This window comes from Erpetoichthys calabaricus, chromosome 8, assembly GCF_900747795.2.
Source record: "Erpetoichthys calabaricus chromosome 8, fErpCal1.3, whole genome shotgun sequence".
NCBI classification, from domain to species: domain Eukaryota; kingdom Metazoa; phylum Chordata; class Cladistia; order Polypteriformes; family Polypteridae; genus Erpetoichthys; species Erpetoichthys calabaricus.
Window position 1 is genome coordinate 100,503,231 of NC_041401.2, and position 22,671 is coordinate 100,525,901.

The window sequence follows — 22,671 nt, forward strand, 5'->3', positions numbered from 1 at the left end:
TGTATAAGCCGGATTTATGTATAAGCCGATATTCTATTTTTTCATTTTCACAACTTTTTTCCTTAGATAAGCCGCGGCTTATAGACAAGAACTTAGGGTAATAGAAATGACATGCTTAAAATAAGAAAGGGAGTTTGAAAGGTGAGTGCAGGCTGTTAATTTAAAATCTGTTCTTCATCAAGATGATATGGGGACACAGGTAGTAGGTGGTTAAGAGTGTATTTGGCAGAAATGTGAGAACATGTTTCTTTACACAAAGAACTGTAGATTAACGGGACGAGTTACCAAGTTTTACACTTCATAGGAGCACCTTGATGACATGTTGAAGTTATTAAGTGAACAGAGTAGGCGAGCCCTACTGGGCTCAAGATCCATTTCTCATAACGGCCATTCTTGTGTTCTAAGGCATGCATATAATAATTAACAGGACTTTAAAGAGTTAAGTGGCTTTATTACAATGGCACCTTTACTTTAACTTTAGAATTTTTTTTCATCCAAAGGTCTATCTGATTTAGTCTTTGAAACATGACAAAGCTCTGAGTGAAAAACGGAACTTGAGATGAGTTTGCATTAAACGACTAGACACATTGACATTAAATTCACCAGGAAACTTGTAATTCACAAGGGGGGTGGAGGGAGAGTCACTTTAAGTAGAATAATATGTTGTATATTGGAATCAGAAATACTGCAAAAGGTTGTGAGGCCTTCTAAATGATTCATAAAGCAGGCCAGGACTTCTGTGGCCTGTCTAGAATTGGCCTTGTTCCAGGCAGCCAACCGTCTACCCCAACTACCATGGGCAGGCTGCAGCCTTGACAGGACCAAAAATGGGAAGCTGGTTTTAAAAGCTCAAAATATACAAAAATACATAGTGAGAGAGAGGAGCCGTAAAACCTCTGGCTTAATGAGCCAATTTCCTCAAAAGATTAATTATAATCAGGAATTTATTGAAATAAAGGTAAACCAAAATCCAAAAGGCAGTCCAAGGGAAACAAATTCCAAAACATAATCCAGGAACTGTAATCCCAAAAACAGAAGCAAACATTTCAAGAAATCAGAAAAATGAGAAAAAATCAATACAATAATCTCCAAACAACACTCATTGGTGGAAGGCAGTCCCTCTGATGTGCCATCATGATGGGCCCACCCATTGGTCTTCCACAAGGAACGTTTCTAAACTTCAAGACACAATACACAAATAACAAACAAACAAACATAATATAAATTATATAAAAACTTGACAAGTAATCCTCCAAAACAATAAAAAACAGAAAATACACGTAAGCCTGGGAATAAACCCCTGCTGAAACATAACTTTCACGTCAGACTTTATGTAGTCATTTCTGCATTACCACCATTGCTACTTCTCACTTTTTATGTGGCCGTTTTTGTCCTTTGTAAATATTCAGAGTTTATATTTCTATATTTTCCTGAGACAAGAAGTCTTCAACAAGGCATGCAGTGTAATCTTCTGTTTATTGCTGACTTGGGACTTGTGACCTCATAATGTGCTGTCATTCTGTGTGTGTGTCCCACTGTGAATGGCTGCCCTAACACGAGCAGATTCCTACCTTGTGCTCAAATGCTGCTGAAACTCTGCTCACCCCCCAAAACCCCAGCTGAGATGAAGATACAGTTCATAGCTGTGTCATTGGCAGCCAAAGTTCAGCTAATCTCTCATCATTCCAGAAGACCTCAGAGATATGCCTAGGGTTGCACCATGAGGCAGCAGAGAAATGTGATCTTACAGTCTTGATGGTGTCAGTCCAATATTCACAGCCACAGCTTTACAGACATGAAGTAATGGTCCCGTCAATGAGTTGGTGGTGTCAGTTTTGGAGTTACCCTTCATATACACTCAAGATTTTAGTATGACAGAGGGCCTAGTTCCTTGGAGGATTGCCTGCATCCTCAAACTCTCATATGACACTGAAACTGAAGGACAAGACAGGCTTCTGATGTTATGCCAGTGGTGCTTCCTGACCACAGGGTGAGGACCAGTCCAGGAAGGCATTCACTGATCGTGGTCAGTATAGAGGCACTAGTTAAGATTTTATTTTATAAAGGATTTTTACTGATTTTCAAAAAAAAAAAACCAAATGAGAAAAATTTAAACGTCCAAAAGAGTGACCAATCAAGATGACCTGCACGTATTTAGGATGTGGAAGGACAGGGAGTACATGAAGATTCTACATGAGACAGCATGTGACTGTGCATTGTTGACGAAGTGAGGTAGCTGTGCTAACCTACTACACTCCCCTTTTGTAAGATGTCCTTTTCTTCTTTTCATAGAATTTCCATAAGAAGCTTTAGTGCTTTGTTTTTATTTTCTTAGAGAGACTAGCAGCTGTAACAGGAAGCAGAAGAGCTTTATCTAAAAGGCAGCCATTTTGCTCTTTGTTTCTTTCTTCACTAAAGATTACTTTCACGTTTATCTTTCAGAGCAGCTGCTGACTTAGACTGAGTGCAAGTCAAAGTCATTTTAGTTATAACGTGTCACAGTTTTTGAGACATCGCTGGGGCTCCCTCAATTTAGGGGGAGAAGATCACCAAAACAGAAGGATAAGGCAGGCCTGTGACCGCTGGGATGTTTGAGGACTGACTGGGTGGTCTGAGTCATGGACAGTCAATGAGCAGCGTGCTTGATGATGATTTTTTTTTTGTAATTGCAGCAGGTGGTAAAGTGTGTGCCGTTGGCACCTCACATAATTTGGATCCTGAATTCAGGTCTGCATTGAAACTGAATGCTCTTTCTGCATGTGTGTGGGTTTCCTCCCAGGGCTTTGATTTCCTGATATAATCCATAGACCAGCACTTCACTTCATTGATGTCTCCACTTTAATTGGGAGTGCATACCGCTGTGTCTCCCACAAATCAATTCTGGATAAACAATCATGACAATGGCAACCAAAAAATGTATACAATCACACTTGTGCCGTTTCGGAGGAGGCCCCTTCCTGTACCACCGGCTAGGTCATGGTAACACTCGGAAAGCCCTTGTCAGTCTGCAGCATTTGAGAACAGAATGGTAGAGAAAGAGGGGCTTCGTCATCTTCCAGCAGTCAGCCTGTAGACGGCCGCAGCGCCAGCAGCTTTTCTCTTGTCTCTTGCTGCGAGGTTTATATGGGGGTGCTAGTGCACCATTGTTATGCTGACTTCTTGTTTTCCTTTTATGAATTACTCCAAGTTATGAAAGCTGATAAAGTACTAAAGTTGTGACCGCCTGCTTGACTCTACAGCATGCTCAGTATGATTTTTTCTTTCTAAACTTTGAACACCTTCAGGTTTGAATGAAAACGAGAGCCTCACTTCATTCCTGCATAACATTTTACTGGAACTGGGGCTTCTCTGATTTAAAGTCATTTAGTCAGACAGCACGTGAGAGAGGCACGAGACAATTCTGAAACTGAACTCAAGATTACTAAACGCCACATGCTGTGAGCTCATTCATGATTACAAAAACTGGGAAATGCAAAGTCAGGTTAAATGACGAATTCTGTAAGAGACAGCAACAGGCCTCAGACTGTGGTGACAAACTGAGCCCACTGCAGGCCAGCAGAGGTGAGTAGCATGGCCGTACACACCCTACAGTATCGTGCGGAAACATTTAACTGAGGGCGTTTGTTACACTTGTGTGTGCAGTGATGCAACTTGGGGGGATTTAAGGCAGTGCTGGATGAGCAGCTATAATCCTGAATATGAATGAATATATAGAAGGGTAAATACTAAGGGCTCTGTTTTGTAGAAGAAATTCAGCTTAGAGACTTGATTATGAGCACAAATGGTTTGAGATTTGTGGGGCTTGTTTACACTGAATTTCAGCATAATGCGTACTGATGGCCTCAGCCTCGAGCCTCAGCCAGGAATTTAGTTTTTTCCGTCTGAGCAGTTATACTACATAAAGTTATACTACTTCTGACAAATTATTTTAGAACCTTGAAGTTCCTTTTTTGGATTTTGAGAGACAATGAATATGATAATAATAATAATACATTTTATTTTTAAAGTGAGCTCAATGTGCTTATAATGAATAAAGGAACTGTCACTATGAGTTGCTGTTCAGCCTTTACAGATCATCACTACATAAATTGCGTGTGCTCAGAGAACCATTTTAAATTTGTTCATTGTTTTATGCATTTGTTTATTTAAAGGTTCTAACTGTAGACCGTTTGGCCCCCTGTATCATAGGACCATACATGTGCTGTGTTCACAAGCTCTCGGAGTGGTGGTAAATCTGAGTTTCTACAAACTCAGCGCTACAAGTCAGGACAATTTGGAGAAAGCAAAGCTACCTGAATTGTCTGGGTTGTGATGTAAACCTGAACTTTGAACTTTAGTCAGTTGTAAAAAGTAAAACACATAACCTGGTTGGTTAGCCAGAAATGCAATTTGTTGATCAAATTGCATTTGAAGCAAAGTAATGCACATTTAATATGTTCATTTTGCTCTTTATTTCCTAGAAAAATGCCTTTTATCTTTACTTGTCATAAATCATCAGCGACCTTACATTTTTACGAATAGTCCAACCAGAATCTTCTGAAGTGAGAAGGAGTAGCATCATAATTCGAAGCTTTGAATAGTCAGAGAGCATGTCAACACAGTGTGCAACTTTGTTCACTCAAACATAGAATTTTTAAATACTAAAAGGGTCTTTTGCTTTGAAGGACACAATACACATGCTACCTTCAGATGATCTAAATGTTCTCATTCATCCATTCAAACAGTAGCACCACCGGATATGCGGCTCATAAGGCTACTCAGCAGCCACTTCGACTGACAGCTGCATGAATGTTTCTTGTAGACATGTTTCACTAGGGGTTTTAATTTACGATGCTGTGTTCACTGTCTCGGTTTTTATTCATCACCTTTTGTTAGGATTGCACTGCTTTCATTAGTCTGTGGAATACATGTAGGTAAAGAGCGGGTGGAATGGCTGTAACTAATGGAAAGGCTTTCCCTGAATTGGCCATTTGAGAACTGCATTGGCCGGTCTGCTAAGGGGACACATTTTCCCCGATAGCCAAATTTCTTTTCAATGGCAAACTGGTCAGGATTTTTAGCATCCACTCCTTTGATTTCCTAGTTTCCTTATTCCAGTTGGCCTAACACTGCCAGACGTCTATGGTTGTTTCTCAGCTGCTAATGTAGAACTGTTTGGGACAGTGATTGAGAAGGCTGGTTTGATACGATTAATGATGACATTGATAAATATGTAGAGGATTAAGTGACAGCGATTAGACCGTAGCGGGCTGTTGGGTTTACTGTGGGGGTGGATGTTCCCTCAGTGGTCAGTCAGTTCTTAAGGAGCACGCCTGTCCTGCAGAGACAAATTTATTGCTGCTTGACAAATTGGGCAGGCAGCTGTGGCAGCACATATGATCCTGCTCTATGAAGCCTTCTTAGAGTTGGCTTTGTTTGAGGTCAGATTTTGCACATTATCTTTACCCCTTCTTTTTTTCCATGAAATATCATTTTCTCTTTCTTTCCTTCCCAGCTGACCTCCCCAGAAGTGGAATGGAGCAGCCATGAATGGAGATACTCCCTCAAGCCCTGAGTCATCCTGCCAACTGCCTGACTGGAAGGAGTTCTGTGAACTGCATGCTCGCGCCTCGGCCACTGAGTTTGCCGCAAAATTCCGCCAGTTCATAAGTGAGAACCCCACCTACGACATCCCTGGTGCGGACACGTCTTTTTCGCAGCACTTTGCCACACATTTTTTGGACTGCTTTACTGCAGAACTGAGCCGTAGCACCACACCAGGCTCACCGGGTGGAGCTCTCAGGTACGGCATTGTGCCCTTTGTGGGTCTCCAGAGCTGCCCTCTACCCTACGCCCGGGATCTGTACCTACACAGGAGAGAGGCAGGAGCCTCTAGCGAATCACTGGACAGCATGGACAGCAGTCAGGGTAACCTTGGCAGGGGTGCAGGGAGCCAAGCGTCAGCAGGTAGGCAGCACAAGGTGTCTGCGTATGGACAGTCACGGAGCACCGAGGATGTGTCTATGGGCCACCCCAAAGCCAAATTCAAGAAGGGCTTCTCCTTACGCAACATGAGCCTCTGCGTGGTGGATGGAGTCAAAGAAATATGGCACAGACGCTCATCCCCTGAACCTGATCAGGGTCGGCGAGCCAACAGTGAGAGTGGAGAGAAATGGAGCCAGCGTCTGCGACTCACAAAGGCTTCCCAGACACCAAAGGCTGAGCTCCTGGAGATTCAGAGAGAGGGCATGCTGCGTTACATGGTGGCAGATGACACCAACTGCGTGGGCAGCTCCCAGTGGCAGAAGTGCCGGCTGCTTCTGCGCAAAGCTGTCCGAATAGAGGGGGAACGATTCCTGCTTGAGTTTTACGTGCCACCCAAGGTAGGTCCAACTAGAGAATTTGGAAATAAGTGGTATGATTTCTTCAAGCTTGCTAGAATAAGTCTGTATCATTAGTGAAGTTACCAATGTTTGTTTGACTTCACATTGCCTGTATAGCACTAATGTCTGGTCTGGTATGTGGAGGCCTCTATCTGTGAAGGTTTCCTCTCAGCAATCCAGTTTCAATCCTCAGTCCAAACTGACTGTGAATTGTGAGTAGGTTTTGAGGAATGGGCCTGCTTAAAGATGGGGTTGAACCCAGTTGAGAACTGGAAAAAGTGTTGGAGAATGTGTTATAGATTGGAGGCTGTACATTCTGAGAGAGTTCCCAGACCATGACCAGGTTAGAAGAAAGTGGCGATGTTGAAGTGAGGTAATGTTGTAAGTCTTGGTGAACGTCAGCTTGTATGGGAAGAGGCTTTTAGATTTCCTGGTCAGGCCATAGAGGTGCACTGGGATTTGGCACATTTAATTTGCTTATTGAGCACATGCAAGCCTACATGACAGACTATAAAGATGCTATTTGGTTTCTCAGGAAAATAAAACGTATATATTTTTTACTGGTATAAAACATTATATAGTGACACAATAGAACAGGTCCCTTGAAGAAAAAAGATGGAGAATACAGTGATAGTACTGTAGGCTGCATTAAAAAATACTGTGTGACTGCAACTGGCTGAGAAAGCTCAGTCATTCAGTTTTTGATTTATTTTCCATTCTGTTTTTATTTCACTTTTTTCTGGTTAACTTTTCTGACAAAAGAGGGTTGCGTTGAAATTATTGAGGTTCATACACTACCAAAGTTTGCACGGGGAAAAAGAGCAAGGTGAAACCATACAGTGCCCATAAAAACCGTTTGCTCCTTTGGAACCTTTCTCATCTTATTATTAAGCAACATTGAATCACAGAGGATTTCGTTATGTGTTTTTTGAGATTAACAGAATAGAAACAGACACTTTAATGTCAAAGTGAAAAGAAATCTGTGTAAGATCATCTAAATTAATGACAACTATGTAACATAGAGTAAGACTGCATGACGATTGTTTTATTGAGCCTAATATTGTTTTTATTATGTGAACAGTGTTTTTGGGAATTATTATTTGAACGTTTGTATATTCGGGCAAATCCCCATTAGCAGTATTCATGTCCAAGTGTTAATTAATTAATAAGAATGCAAGACGTGCCACAAATGTGAAGACACCCTTCAGTCCAACAAGCTCATTTCTTTAGTTGACGGATACACTGTGCCAGTATCTCATCCAGATGCTTTTTAAAAATTCTCAATTACTTGACTTCATAGTTTGTTCTAGATTCCCACGACTCTGTGTGGAGTTGAGCCTCCTGATTTCCATCATAATTGTTCTTCTCTTGAATTCTCATTGGTTTCATCAAGTACTTAATTCACTATTTCGGCCGGAGCACCTTTTTCAATGTCTTTGAGAATTTCTCATTTTAATTTGCTTTGCTCACATTTTTGTTATCTCTCTTAGTCATGTAATCCAGCTCTGATGAAGTTTCTTCTCCTGTATTACAAAATTTGGTAATTTGCAAGTTCAAATTCAGTAGCTTTTAAGACCACTAAAGTGCAAACTGCACATGATGCTGAGATATTGAGTCCCATGCAATGTGTTTATATGTGGCGTAACTGCCAGTACCAGCTCAGAGTGATGTAAACACTGACATGCACAGTACAATTGGATTTTTGGGTTAATCTTGGTGTTCCTTGGTATTGCGGACTCTTTTCATAATAAATTCCTTCTTTCTGTGTATATGCTGCATAAGTAATTACATCTTTTAATACTAACAACTTGACAAAAATAGATGAGTGGGTGTTAAGAACAACAATGAATAATTCATTCAACCCTAGTGAGTGCCTCAAATATGGTGGGCAGGTGGCACATTGTGGCCATCCCAGTTCAGTTGGAGTGATGCGTCCCATTAGATTCTGAACTAACTAGACATTTTTCAGTCCACATTTTATTTTTTATTGTTCCTTTTCAGTGCAACCTAATCAGTACTGTTTTCTTATCAAGACTCAGCTAGCACTAAAGAAAAACAAGACTTTTTCATTTTAGGTTTGTTAGTGGTTGCTACAAAAGAAAAAATTAAGAATCTGGTGCATGGAGCCCAGTTACAGTTCTTGTTGTCAAACCCCCAAAAAAGAAGGAAAGTAAACTTGCAACAAACAAAAAGGTAAAATCCTCCCGAAGGCAGTGTCCAGCTATCTAAAAAGATGAGGACTGCTTACAGCGGCCATGAAATCCCACTCCAGTGAACCTATCACGTACCCTTCATCCCCGTTGTGTGTTATAGCAACAGGATGGCAAAATTTGAAGGTATGAAAGACATCATCATTGGAGCATTTTTGGCATCACACCAGAATAAAGATAGGGAGTGAGGCAGCAGTGCTACCTGCTGCTCCGTTTTGTTTATCCAAGTAGTCGCCTTTAATTCATATGGTGTGCTATGGAAAAACACCTAACAAAACAAGAAAGTTTACACATTGCATGAAATGGCAAATCTGGGCCAGTACACACCAGAAACAAGGCCAACCCCAGAAGATTAATAGTTTGGTGCTAAAATGAGGAAAGATGGGGAAGCCACCGAACCTTGGTCTTGCATGCCATTTCATGGCAGTACTGGACACAAGGCAGGAGAGAGTCCATCACAGGGCACACATATGAACACACCCACCTGTTTTTGTTTTTTTTTTAAATAATTGGTATTTATTCCCCCTTGCAAGTCTTTGGAGTTGATACCAGGTATTAGACCGCAGTACTGGTACCAAAGCAAATAATGAATAACTCCCACAGGTAAACCTCCATCTCACTCCTGCCTCCCAGGTGCACCACGTTAATACAAACAGTGGTTCCTCATGCAGCATTCAGTGCATCCAAGAAAGGGTTATGGGTTGGTCCCCTGTGAGGTCTCCAGGGCATTGAAGCATGTGTTTCCCCCATGGAGCGTTCACCACGTCAAAGCTTTCACCCTTGTAGTCTATTGCATGTTGAAGAGTTTGGATTTTGGGGGGTCTGGGATTTGCTTGATGGGTAACACTAACATTTACTTCCAGTACTGAAAACACCAAAATGCTGGTACCATACTGTTTTAAACGTATACATGTTACATCTTGCCTGAAGAAGGGCCTCGAGTTGCCTCGAAAGCTTGCATATTGCAATCTTTTTAGTTAGCCAATAAAAGGTGTCATTTTGCTTGGCTTTTCTATAGAAAACTTTTAATGATGTCTCACATAAAAGGTTAATGATCAAACTAAAAAAAAGTCTGAATTCAAGGGACATTGAAATTGCCATAAACACTTGGAACAAAGGGTTATGGTTCAAGGAACTGTATCAGAATTAGGTGATGCTAAATGTGGTGTCTCTGAGGGATAAGTGCTGGGGCTGCTGTTCTTTTTTAATGTACAGTACATTAATGATCTGGACCCGAATATAATCAATAAGCTGTTTAAGTCTGCAAATATCACCAAACTGGGTGGAATGGCGGATAATGTAAAATACAGTAAGCTGAATCATTCCAGAGGGACCAGGGCAGGCTTGGCCAGATTTGTGGGAGGTGAAATTTAATGTAAGTAAATCTTAAGTATTACACATAGGAAATAAAAATGTTAAGATTTGATTACACAATGGGAAATTGGACTCTTGAAAGTACTATTTATGGGAAGGATTTAGTTGTCATTGTGAACTTATCACCATTTGCATCCAGCTAGCAGACAGAAGCAATCAAGAAGGCTAATAGAATGTTAGATTGTTAGGTTATATACATTAGCTGATGTGTGAAGTACGTTATTTTTTAATTATACAACTCACCAGTAAGGCCTCATCTGGAGTACTGTGTTCAGTTTTGGTCTCCATATTACAAAAAAGATATAGCACATCTAGAGAAAGTCCAGCAAAGACTAAGCTGATTCTAGAAACTGTGAGGTTTGAGCTATGAGGAGAGACTGAAGGAGTTGAACCTTTCCTGTGTAAGCAAATGGAGATTAAGAAGGGATATGATTGAAGTCTTTAAAATTATGAAAATAATTAGGTCAGTCCTGGCTGTTGCTTTGAAATTAGTTCTTCAAGAGCACAGGGACAAAGATGAAAACTTGTTAAAGGAAAATTTTTCACTTTCTTTAGAAAGTTTTTTTTTCCATACAGAAGATTATTAATATATGGAGTAAATTGCCAAGTAGACTGGTAAACAGGAGGGTGTTTAAAATGCAACTTGATGAAGATATTAGAAGATATTAGGTGAATAAGACTGACAAGCTGTGCTGGGCTGGGTGGCCCATTATTGTCAAATCTGTTGTAACATCCAGACAACAACTGGATTCAGATTTCAAACCCAGGATGCTGCACCCATGAGGCAGCATTGCCAACTTCTTCTTGCATTTGCTGTTTTGTTTTTTTGTTTTTTTTCCATGTAGCACACATTAGCTAATAGTACCTTAAAACACACTGAACACTGTGACGATGCGGGTTCGCTCCACGCTTCCATCTTCCTTCTGGGAGCTCTGAACCCAACACCGTCGGTAATGTCACCGATGAGCTAGGCAGTGAGGCACAACAAATGGAGCAAGGGGATGGTGCAAAAAGTGCAAAGTGCGTTTGTTTAAACAGCAAACAAAAAAACAGTGTCCAAATAAATAGTGCAGTGTCTCAAATCTTCAAATAAATAATCCATTAAAACGAGTGAAAGGTGGAGGTTAAAAAAAACAATAAATAAATTCTTTAAAAACGAGGTTAAAACAATGGCTGTAAGCTGTCCCTTAAAACAAATCCAGGTGCCTTTCTTCTACTGGTGACTCCCCCGCTTCTCTCATCCAGGCTATGCATCAGGGGAGCCACCCTACCTGCAGCTGACCTTCTTCTACCTTCTGATCTGAAGGCTTCCCAATCCCTGGCTTCGGTTCAGCTCTCTCCAGACCGAGACTTGGCTTCCTCCAACGGCCAGGATGCTCACGCTGGGGAATCCCCCTCCCAAGCCTCCCGACTCCCGCGGCGAGCCATCCGTCTTCCGGTCACTCCCACTCCTCACTGAATGCTCAGTGGGAGCGACCACTACCAACTGCCCTAGATGTCGGACAAACACCCCGCTATGGCTCACTGCCCAGCTGCCTGTGAGATGGCGCTCGCTCGCTCTGTCTCTCTCTTGCTCGGGCTTTCCTTTCCCTGCTTCCTGCCGCCTTCCTCTCCTGCAACCTCCATTTCTTTCTTTTCTCATTTTCTTTTTTCTTCCCCTCTAGCCACTTCACGCTTCTATTTATCATGGGGACGTGGATCAGCTGTGGCAATAAGCAGCTCCCGGGAACAATTATGGATGCGGACGACTCCTCACCTATGCACTTAAGTGAGGTTCGCCCGCATCACAAATTCCCCGGGAACCGCTCGGCCGCACACCACCACGCCCCCTTGCTAAGCCGCGAGTGTGGCGATTATTTGTTTAAAAAGTGGCCCTGTTAACTTGAGCTGTGGACCCACTACACCACAAACACATGATTTAAACGCTTTTGTGTTGTAAGCAGTGGCTGATTTGGCTAAGGCTAGCACCACAGGTGAGTTGAAGCAGATGGTTTATGGGTGAGGTACACGTTGAAGAGCAGGTCAGCTTTGTTTGCCTTGTTCCTAAAGAGATTTCTTCAAATTTCTAAAACTAGAATGTAACAATGGGTTACCCTAAGAGGTCCACAACTTAGGGCCAAAACGAAGGGGGTGTTGTTGTTGGTTGAGCATTCACGTGAATGCAAAGTTGGGAATTTTTTTACTTGTCTTATAGAAGCCCCAGTAGAGAAATTGTCTGCCAAATTCTATGGGCATACAGTAAGCTTGACGTTGTACATTTACTCGGCTGTCTTTTTGTATTTTTTGCAGTCCACCAAACCGAAGGTCTGCGTGCCCCTTTCAGCTATTGTAGAGGTCCGGACAACAATGCCCCTGGAGATGCCTGACAAAGATAACACCTTTGTCCTCAAGGTGAGTTTCTAAGCACAGTATAAATGCTAACTGATGCAGCAAGCACACATACTGGCTTTTTGAAGGAGAAGAATCTTAAGGCCAGTGCAGCCGCTGAATCGTTCTAACTGCTTAACAAACACACTACAAAGGAGACAAGTGGCAGGCAGCCAAGCAGTAGCGTGGGGAGCGAAGAGCTTGGAGGCGGTTGGCTCTTCACCAGTCACTCTCAGAATCACAAGACACCCTGAGAATAAAAGCCTGTGTTTTGACTTCTGAAAAAAAAACCCATTATATTACAAGGCAATCTGACAAATGAAATTTGATTTGAAGTCTAAATCCAGGTCACCAGTCAGTCCATCAATCTTTATTTTATATTGTGCCATCACTGCAGTATTAAAGATACATGGAAATCATAACATCCATCTTTCCATTCATCAATTTTCTAACATATTTAATCCAGTTTAGGCTTATAAGAGGTCAGTGCCTATCTGGTCAGCATTTTGGCAGAACAAGCCCTGGACTGGCAAGATGAGTATAGCAGTATAAGAAGCCTATATGAAAACAAAATGTTGAACTAAGTATCATGACAATCTGAAATTCTCTTAATCCATTTCAGGAATTGCCTATCCTGACAGCTTTGGCTCAATACAGGAACCAAACTTGCTCATGACACCATTCCATTGCAGGACCAACATGCACTTGCATTCACACAGGGCTAATTTTGAGTTGCCTAGATGTCTTCAGAATGTGCAAGGGGGAAAAAAAGAGAACCTTAAGAAAAAGTCTCATAGACACAGGGAGAACATGCAAACCTAACCTAGGACTCTGGAGGCTTGAGGCTGCAGTGCTAGCTTCTGGTGCACTGTGTCACAGTCAAAACCACATTGCTGAAAACTGTAAGTCCAAGTGAAAGCCAAAATTCAGCATAGGTGGACATCAGAAGGAGCCCAACATTATATGGAACAATCAACAGTGGTCACAATCACAAAGCGTTTTTCAAGACAAATACATTTACAACAAACAATAAAGAATACAGGAACATGGTGATAGTGAGACAGGCAAAGTAGAAATATAACATAAGCTGATAAAGTCAGGGTAGAGCCTTCTAAACCAAGCAAACTAAGTGAGTACAGTATTCCCTCGCTATATCGCGCTTCGACTTTCGCGGCTTCACTCTATCGCGGATTTTATATGTAAGCACATCTAAACATATAACGTGGATTTTTCGCTGCTTCGCGGGTTTCTGTGGACAATGGGTCTTTTTACTTCTGGTACATGCTTCCTCAGTTGGTCTGCCCAGTTGATTTCATACAAGGGACGCTATTGGCGGATGACTGAGAAGCTACCTAATCAGAGCACACAGTTAAGTTCCTGTGTACTGATTGGCTCAGCGACGGAGTGCTGCATTAACCAGGAAGTCTCATCTCACTCATTCAGCATTAACGTGCTCCTGCTACTGCTTCAGGGGCCGTGTCCAAGCGCCAACAGAAGATGCAAATGATTGCAGAAAAGGTAAAAGTTTTGGATATGTTGAAGGAAGGGAACAGCTACACCGCTGCAGGACACCATTACGGCATCAATGAGTCCACGATTCTTTTTATTTAAAAAGGAGGAAAAGCATATAAGATCTACGGCCGCAGTGTCCTTTAACCAGGGCGCAAAACGAGTTGCAAGTGGCAGTAGTCTGGATGGAATCTGCTTTAGGGATTTGGATTGAAGAGTGCTGGAAGAAGAACAACGGCGGTGCTACACAGTCGCCTGAAGAGGCTCCTTTAGAAGAGCTGTAACGCTATCCTTTGTTGTGCAGTAAAATTAAACTCATCGTTATCAGACAAGTCGTCGTGTCATTGTTGGTGAGTAACCATAATTAATTATCTACGTACAGTACTTATTACATGTACATAGTTTAGTGTCACTGTACACACATTTTACTGTATACAATTTTTCTTGCATTGTACGTATTTATTGCTGGTGGCCTGTCTGTCGTAATGGCTGTAACATATGTGATATCAGAGACGCTCGATATCTTTAAAATAATATCTAGGTTTTACTGTATATGAACTGTGTTTACATACATAATTTCAACGAATCTTACCTAATATCTAAGAGAATACAAAGGGTTTATGCTGTATAATTGTGCGGGAAATGTTTATAATAGTGTGTGAGAGTTTATAAGGACTTAAAATATATAAAAAGAACCATATGAACATATGGTTTCTACTTCGTGGATTTTCACCTTTCGCGGGGGGTTCTGGAACACAACCCCCACAATGGAGGAGGGATTACTGTATTACTGCAGCAAGGAACAGAGGGACTGATGAAAACGTTAAATGGTGGGATTGCTGGGAAGTGAGTTACAGGGAGTAGGACCAACAAAGCTGACTGAGCATTTGCTAAGATTTGTGCAACAAGATTTTGGATTAGGTCAGCACCAGAAGATCTCAGCTATTTTAACAGATTTATATGATGAAAGAAGTGTAGATAAGTTGAAAGATGCATTAGTTAGTAGCAGAGATATTTTTTAAAACTTGATCAGAAGCCAGTGCAGATAAGGCTAACGAGGGACAATGTGGTGTTTGGCATCACTCACGGTTCTGGCGGCAGCGTTCTGAACCTGCCATAAGTTTTTAAGATTTATGCATGGAATCCATTAAAATGAGAAGTACAGGAGCTTATTTTGTAAGGTGCTGGTACATAAATCAGTTTAGCTCCCACTTTTACTTCAATTAATATGAAATACAGTAAGTTTCCCAAACCTACATACCAACCAACCCATACTGCATTGCCTATTAACAAACCATACTTTACCCTTTTCTTTCCATCAATGAGTTTTTCTGAATATCAGTTTGTGCTCTCTGCTGTCAATGTACTCTGGGGACTTCCAGAGAGTTACAACTGGCATATGATAGTGGAGAGTGGTATAAGTTGTGAATTCTGAATGCAAAATTGAAACCTCTGCTCAGGTTGTAGCTATTCTCTTGCCATCTATCATGTTTGGCTAGATTTTGAAATTGCTGTGATTCATGCAATTAAGTAGGACATGCCAGTTATGCCCTTGTTGCCATAACACCTCCACACTGGCATTTAGTTAGTTAGTTGTAAAAAGGACTTATATACAGGCACTATCTGACACACTTTTAATAAATTAGAACATTAAAGAAGGACCCCCTCCCACACTTCTATGTTGATGATGCAATGCATTGCCTATCCACTCACTAGTTACTTGGTGTACTGCTACCAGCTCATTGGATTTTATAACTCTTTATGTTGCAAAATTTTGAAAATGTCAGTGTCCTGCATGATCAATCCATTGTTAAGGGTTAATCTCAAAAGATCTATTATGTCATAGCAGCCCTTATAAGTTAGTGAAAAAGAATTTAGATCATGTTGTCAAACAAGTAATATTCAGTAACAGCAAAGCAAGATGGAACCTAAGACAAGACTAAGAGGTCATAGTTATGGAAATAAAAAACAAAAACATGCTGAACTGTGCAGTAAAATGAGTGTTACAAGTGAGCTCATGTCCCGTTTTGATGTTTCTCCTGTTATATACAGAAAGTGATGGCCATAGCATGACAAAATTAAGTATGGGGCACAGTGAACTTGGGAGTTTGGCTTGACTTGATAGCTCAGGGGTTGGTTAAGGAGAGAGTAAAGGCCCGTTCATAATCAGACACAGACAGCCGTCAACATGGAAGTGCACACTGCTCTGTTTATAGTTCAAGCACTGAGTGCCTGACACAGTGTGGTTGTAGAATTCCCTGGCTCTTCCCTCAAATTTTTTCTTTGCATTTACATATCAGTCTCACAGATCTTTCCATTTCTGCCTGCATAGACTTTCATCTTTCCCCAGATTCTGGGTGAATTCTCATCATGAATTTGTCCACATTTGACTATCGTCGCTGTGCTAAGTATAAATGAGCCTTAGGGGTTATAGGGTTGGAAGTAAGGTAAGTTGAAATCTCTTACGAAAGGTGCTCATGGGTAAGAAATAAAGCTAGACTGCTGACGAAAAGCAAATATTAAGGGTGTATTTAGGGTTAGTGGTTTGTCGGACTTTGCAACACATGTGGTCTGTTATTGGTGCCCAGCCTTCAAAGTGTCCCATTTATTTAGGAGCTCCCATAATGATGGATATGGTGGAAGTACTCTTGGCACTTGTGATCTCCAATGCCCAATTTCTTCTTGATGTGCCCCTTGCTAGCCTGTTTCACCTGTAAATTCTCAAACTGTCAGGTGAACTTCACAGGATCATCTTTGGCTTGGAGAGACCCACCCTGTGTTGTCCCACCTCCTGATAATACCCCTTCCTGGCATGATCACAGTTAAATTGAATGTCATACTAAGCACATCTATGTGCGTTAATTATTGAAGTGTGTCACCATACGGCTCATGCCAAAGAAGATGCACGTCCAAGGCCGTTCCCTGTCTGTCTTGATGTGTTTTTTCCCATCACCCTAAAGATGTTTCACATTAGAACTTCCCATTGTTGAGTATTTTATAGGGTAGGGAGATCCCACACACCACTTCTTACTACACATTTTCTTTTCATCCAGTGGCCTGGGGAGATGTTCTGCTGGGTTTCTGCAGGGAGGACCTACAATTGGACACATTTCCCCATCATTTCAGTGGTGACTTTCTTCAGGGCACTGGTCAGCCCAGAGTAAGCAAGATGGGTACAGAGTCTAGTAGGAATAAAGACTTAGGTGAAGACTTTATCAGGAAAAAAATTATCAAAAAGATTTTTTTACGCAGTATATGCATTGAGCAAGAGATCTGATTCTCCACATAATATATAATGTAGTTGGGCTTTGGAAAGGAGACAAGCATTAGTTGGTTTAGTTTTGGATCTCCCCGGTGTAACAGGAAGGGTGTGTAGCCAGGTGGAGAGATTGAGAGAGCCTGCTGCTACAAAAGGGGTGCCATCATAGTTAGAAGCTCTGATTGGTCCCACTGTACCAAACAGAGTTCTTGTTCAGCTCCAAGCTGAGAGGATTGTTCTGTAATCCAAGGGCGCTGGTTCAAGTCTTGCCACGGTTGTCTTAATTAGTACGAGCAGCTGAGAGGTGATGTGACCCGGAGCAGATTCCTCAGCAGATACACTCCCTTTTTCAATGGAAGAAACTTGTAACCCAGGGATTCACAATAAAAAAAACATCATTGTCAAGTCAAAATGTATTTTTCTATGGCATACCAGAAGCTTTTTAGTTACTTTAGTATGGGTCACCTCATTACAAAGTAAGAGACCAAGCCAAGAGGTAAAGGACTGCCAAGTGGAAGTAGTGTCGATGGTCACTGGGAAGTGGGTCCACTGCGCACTGGCCACGCTCATTCACTGAATAATTCTGCCTAGATTTGTCCTCCAGCTGGGCTGGCTGAAATAGCTTCCCGATGTTCACATTTACACACAACTAAGAGGAAAATGCTGTGTTTTTTGTCCTGATTTGTGAGGTCTTGGACAATTGCAGGTTTAAACTCAAATGCAGTTTGCCACTTAGTGAGCAGACAGGCGGCTATGTACAGAAAGGTCAAAGGCACCTGCCGGCAATCCATGTGCATGTTTCTTGTGATAAATTCTGCAGGCCCGTAGCTCAGTGTTTTTAGCTATACCAGGCAGAGGATCTTCACATTCAAAAAAAAGTCTAGTACTGCATAGCTGCGAATTGCTGGGAGGAGAGGGATGATGGGGATAAAAAGGTGCCTCTTTTTATTTGTAGAAGCTGTCAGACGAGACATACTGTGCGTTGCAACAAACCAGCCAGACTGAAGGTTTTTTTTTTTTTTTTTTTCCTTTCAGTGTTTCTGCATTTGTTGGCATTTTTTATTTCTTTGTCTGTGGTTATTTGTCATTGTGAAAGCTTGTGGCTTCAAGTGAGAAGATGATTTCTGCAAGTCAGTTCCAGCCACAAGTGACAAGAAGGGGGTGAGCAGCCTAACCATCTCCTGATAAACCAGCTGTGATGGGCATACACATGGCAAGCTTCCAAAGAGACGCATTCAAAGAGGAAATTGGCGTGCTGTCAGGAAGTGGAAAGTGTAAGAGGGAGAGGTGGGCATGAGCTTCCATCGCCTTCACTCACTATGTCCTTTCACTACATTATTTTTCATCATTTTCATTATTAGACATTAAAGATGGCCTGCCCCCAATGTCCTGTGATGTCATATCATTAGAGCAGTGATGGCAGCTACTTAACAACAATAAAAATAATGTTTTAGAGTGTGTTGCAAATGAAATGTAAAGGGTGATGACAAGTCTCTGTATTAGGGAAGGAATACCCAGGCAAATGAGCTAAGAGAATAAGCAAGCATTTACAAAAAAAAAAACAAACTGCATTAATTATATTGCATTTATGCATTTTACTTTATTGCCAAAACAATGAAATTTGCATTGAATTTGAGTAGGTGAAGCTCGTACAAATAAAATATCTCAAAGAACCAAAAACCTGTGGTCCACAGTAATCATCATTTCTAACTACCTCTAAATAGCCAATTTAACAGAAATGCACTTGAAAAGAATAACTAGTTAGACTCTTCTTCTGAATTATGTGGCAAATAAAAGTAAAACAGAGTAGAAAGCAAAAGGCTGTAGTGTCAAGATGGGGAATGTGCTGCTGTGAAGCCACATAGGCCTACTCTCAATAGACCTGAACAAGTTTACCAGACAGGAGAAGATCCATCAGAGGATACGAAACGCCTCTGGTGAGCTTTCTTGGCCATCGCAGATATGCATACTTCCTATGTTACCCTGCAGGGTATTCTTCTATCCAGGAAAATGAAATATTTGACTGCCCCTTCAGCCTGGCCTTTGGAGTACAGTGGAACCTCTAGTTCATTCATTCATTCCAAAACTCTGGATGCGACCCGAATGTAATTTCCCCATAAGATTGTATGTAAATACAGTTAATCCGTTCCAGACCGTACAAACTGTATGTAAATATATATTTTTTAAAGTTTTTTAAGCACAAAAATAGTTAATTATACCATAGAATGCGCAGTGTAATAGTAAACTAAATGTAAAAAACATTGAATAACACTGAGAAAACCTTGAACAACAGAGAAAACTAACATTGTAAGAGTTCACGCTAGACCCTTAAGGACCGCTCACTGTAAACACTTTTTTTATGAGTTTTAAGCACAGGGAAAAAAATTGAATTCCACTTCTCTTGCAAAACTTTTCCCACCATCCTCTACTGGCTTTAAATCCTCACCTTCGCCACTCAAAGAAGGATTTTTTTTCAGGCCCTCTATACGCAAACAAACAGAGAAACATCCATCCATCCATCCATTTTCCAACCCGCTGAATCCGAACACAGGGTCACGGGGGTCTGCTGGAGCCAATCCCAGCCAACACAGGGCACAAGGCAGGAAACAATCCTGGGCAGGGTGCCAACCCACCGCAGAACAGAGAAACAGAGAATGGGAAATCATTGGCACGTACGGACCGGAAGGGAAACTGGCCGCCAGTGTTTTTGTTCGCCACCAGAGCGTGTGGTCGTGAACAGATGCAAAATTTTGGCAAACTTTTTGATCGTAACCCGATTTGTATGTGTTCGGAAACATTCATGACCAGAGGTTCTACTGTATAATGGTGGCAGCATATTTTTGTGTCACTTCCACTTCACCACAAGTTCTTTTTTAAAAAGTTGAGATGACTCCCAAAAATGTGGCCTCATCTGCAGACTTGACCGTTCTTGCAAAAAACACATATGAAATGCAGTTGTTAATATTTATTGTCATGTAAATGCAGTTCAATGAAATTCTTACTTGTATGTTTCCCCAAAATAGTGACAGTGATACAGTAGCAACAAAAGGAGAAACAAAGTCACATGAAAAGCATATGTACAGTACAATTTACAGTGCTGTGAAAAAATATTTGCCCCCTTCCTGATTTCTTTTTTTTTTGCACGTTTGTCACACTTAAATGTTTCAGATCATCAATTAAGTATTAGATAAAGATAACCCAAGTAAACATAAAATGCAATTTTTAAGTGATGATTTTATTTATTAAGGAAAAAAAACTACATGGCCCTATGTGAAAAAGTAACTGTGGTTAATTGCATTTTTTGGAAAGCTAAGTTCATTTCCACTAGCCACGACCAGGCCTGATTACTGCCAGACCTTAAATAGAACCTGTCAGACAAAGTGAAGTAGGCCAAAAGATCCTAAAAAGGAAGACATCATGCCGTGATCTAAAGAAATTCAAGAAAAGATGAGAAACAAAGTAATTGACATCTATCAGTCTGGAAAAGGTTGCAAAGCCATTTCTAAAGCTTTGTAACTCCAGTGAACCACGGTGAGAGCCATTATCCACAAATGGAGAAACATGGAACAGTGGTGAACATTTCCAGGAGTGGCTGGCCTACAAAAATTACCCTAAGAGTGCAGCGATGACTCATCCAAGAGGTCACAAAAGTACCCAGAACAACATCTAAAGAACTGCAGGCCTCACTTGCCTCAGTTTAGGTCAGTGTTCATGACTCAACCATAAGAACAAGACTGGGCAAAAATGGCATGCATGGCAGAGTTCCAAGGCAGAAAACCACTGCTGACCAAAAAGAACGTAAAGGCTTGTCTCACTTTTGTCAAAAGACATCTTGATGATCTCCAACACTTTTGGGAAAACATTCTGTGGATTGATGAAACAAAAGTTGAACTTTTTGGAAGATGTGCGTTCCGTTAAATCTGGCGTAAAAGAAACACAGCATTTCAGAAAAAGAACATCATACCAACAGTCAAACATGGTGGTGGTAGTGTGCTGGTCTGGGGCTGACTTGCTGTGCTTGATGGAACCATGAATTCTGCTCTCTACCAAAAAATCCTGAACAGGGATAATGTTCGGCCATCAGTTTGTGACCTTAAGCTGAAGCGCACTTGGGTTCTGTAGCAGGACAATGATCCAAAACACACCAGCAAGTCCAGCTCTGAATAGCTTTAAAAAACAAAATGAAGGTTTTGGAGTGGCCTAGTCAAAGTCCAGACCTGAATCCAATTGAGATGCTGTGGTATGATCTTTAAAAAAGCAGTTCATGGACGGAAACCATCCAATGTGGCTGAATTGAAACAATTCTGCAAAGAAGCTGGGCCAAAATTCATCCACAGTGATGTGAAAGACTCATTGCCAGTTATCTCAAATGCTTGATTGCAGTTGTTACTGCTAAGGGTGACACAACCAGTTATTTGGTTTAGGGGGCAATTACTTTTTCACACAGGACCAAGTAGGTTTGGATATTTTTTTTTTCCTTAATAAATAAAATCATCATTTATACCTACCAGGAGGGAGGAATGAGGAAAGTGACTGTGCATTATGGTTGAGATCTTCAATAGGACAGTGAGTCTTTCTAAAGCAATAGGCATTATACATGCCCTGTAACACAGGCAGCCAAGTGCCAGTAATATTTTTTGTTGCCTTCACCACTCTGCCCAGTGCTTAATAATTTTGCATTAAGCAGTGCAGTACTAGGATGGCATGCAGCCATTTAGGATGAACTTCAGTGTAGACCTGTAGAAGTTTCTGAGAATTCCAAGTTGTCCTCAGATGCAGGTGAGCTTTCCTGACAATAGCCAAAATGTGTTGTGTCCACTCAGTTATAATTACTCAAAGAAACTGAGTAATTGAAAAAGAAACTGAATGTGGTAGTGTATGTGTGTGCCCTTTGATTGACTAATGTCCCATTCTGGGTTAGTTCTCGCCTGGCACCATTGTTGCCAGTATAGACACTAACTCCAAACAACCCTGTAGTAGATAACTAAGCTACAAAGTGGATGAAAGGATGGATAAGATCTAACTCTGTGTGGCTACCATACTCAAAGTGAGAGATTTAGAGATGGCATCTGCAGGCTCTGCATTTGAATCCTGTCAGAAATGGAAACTCAATAGCCAGTAATACAAGGATTGATTGATTGATTGCTATTCATGCCTGCCACTTTATTGTTAGGTTTTAGGATGATGATAATGCTAATAGCACAGATGTAATCATTGAAGAGCTGATTCCGAAGCATATGGTGAATACCCTGGGGCCTCACATCCTCCACTGATCTGTTTGTCATACAGGATTGGACCTTGGGGTCCATATGTTGTGACGTGTCATCCATGTGCCTCTTACTGTCCACGTACAGGCCTATGGAGGATTTTGTGTCTCAAGACAAAATGCATTTGTTGTCTAGCACAATATGTATTGTAACAAACAGAAACAAGCATGAAGGTCTGGGATTTTCCGGCCCCGTATACTGTAAACAAAATGCAGTCAGTGTTTCCTCCAACGTACAACAGACAGAAATGAAAATGACAGGCGGACAATTTATGTGGTGGGACCGGAAATAGGCAGATGGAATGCTGGGAAAGAACCGTGGTG

The 22,671-nt window shown here is 41.3% G+C and overlaps 1 protein-coding gene across 3 annotated transcripts in view; it reads left to right on the forward strand.

The window, feature by feature from the left end:
* Window positions 1-22,671, forward strand: part of LOC114655879 (SH2B adapter protein 2) — a 78,567-nt gene that overhangs the window by 25,455 nt on the left and 30,441 nt on the right. For all 3 annotated transcript variants that reach the window (XM_051930787.1, XM_028807164.2, XM_051930786.1), the window contains exons 2-3: window positions 5,495-6,362; window positions 12,236-12,337. In XM_051930787.1, the coding sequence (XP_051786747.1) occupies window positions 5,526-6,362; window positions 12,236-12,337 (939 nt within the window). In that variant the 5' untranslated portion in view covers window positions 5,495-5,525. The remainder of the gene's footprint in view (window positions 1-5,494; window positions 6,363-12,235; window positions 12,338-22,671) is intronic.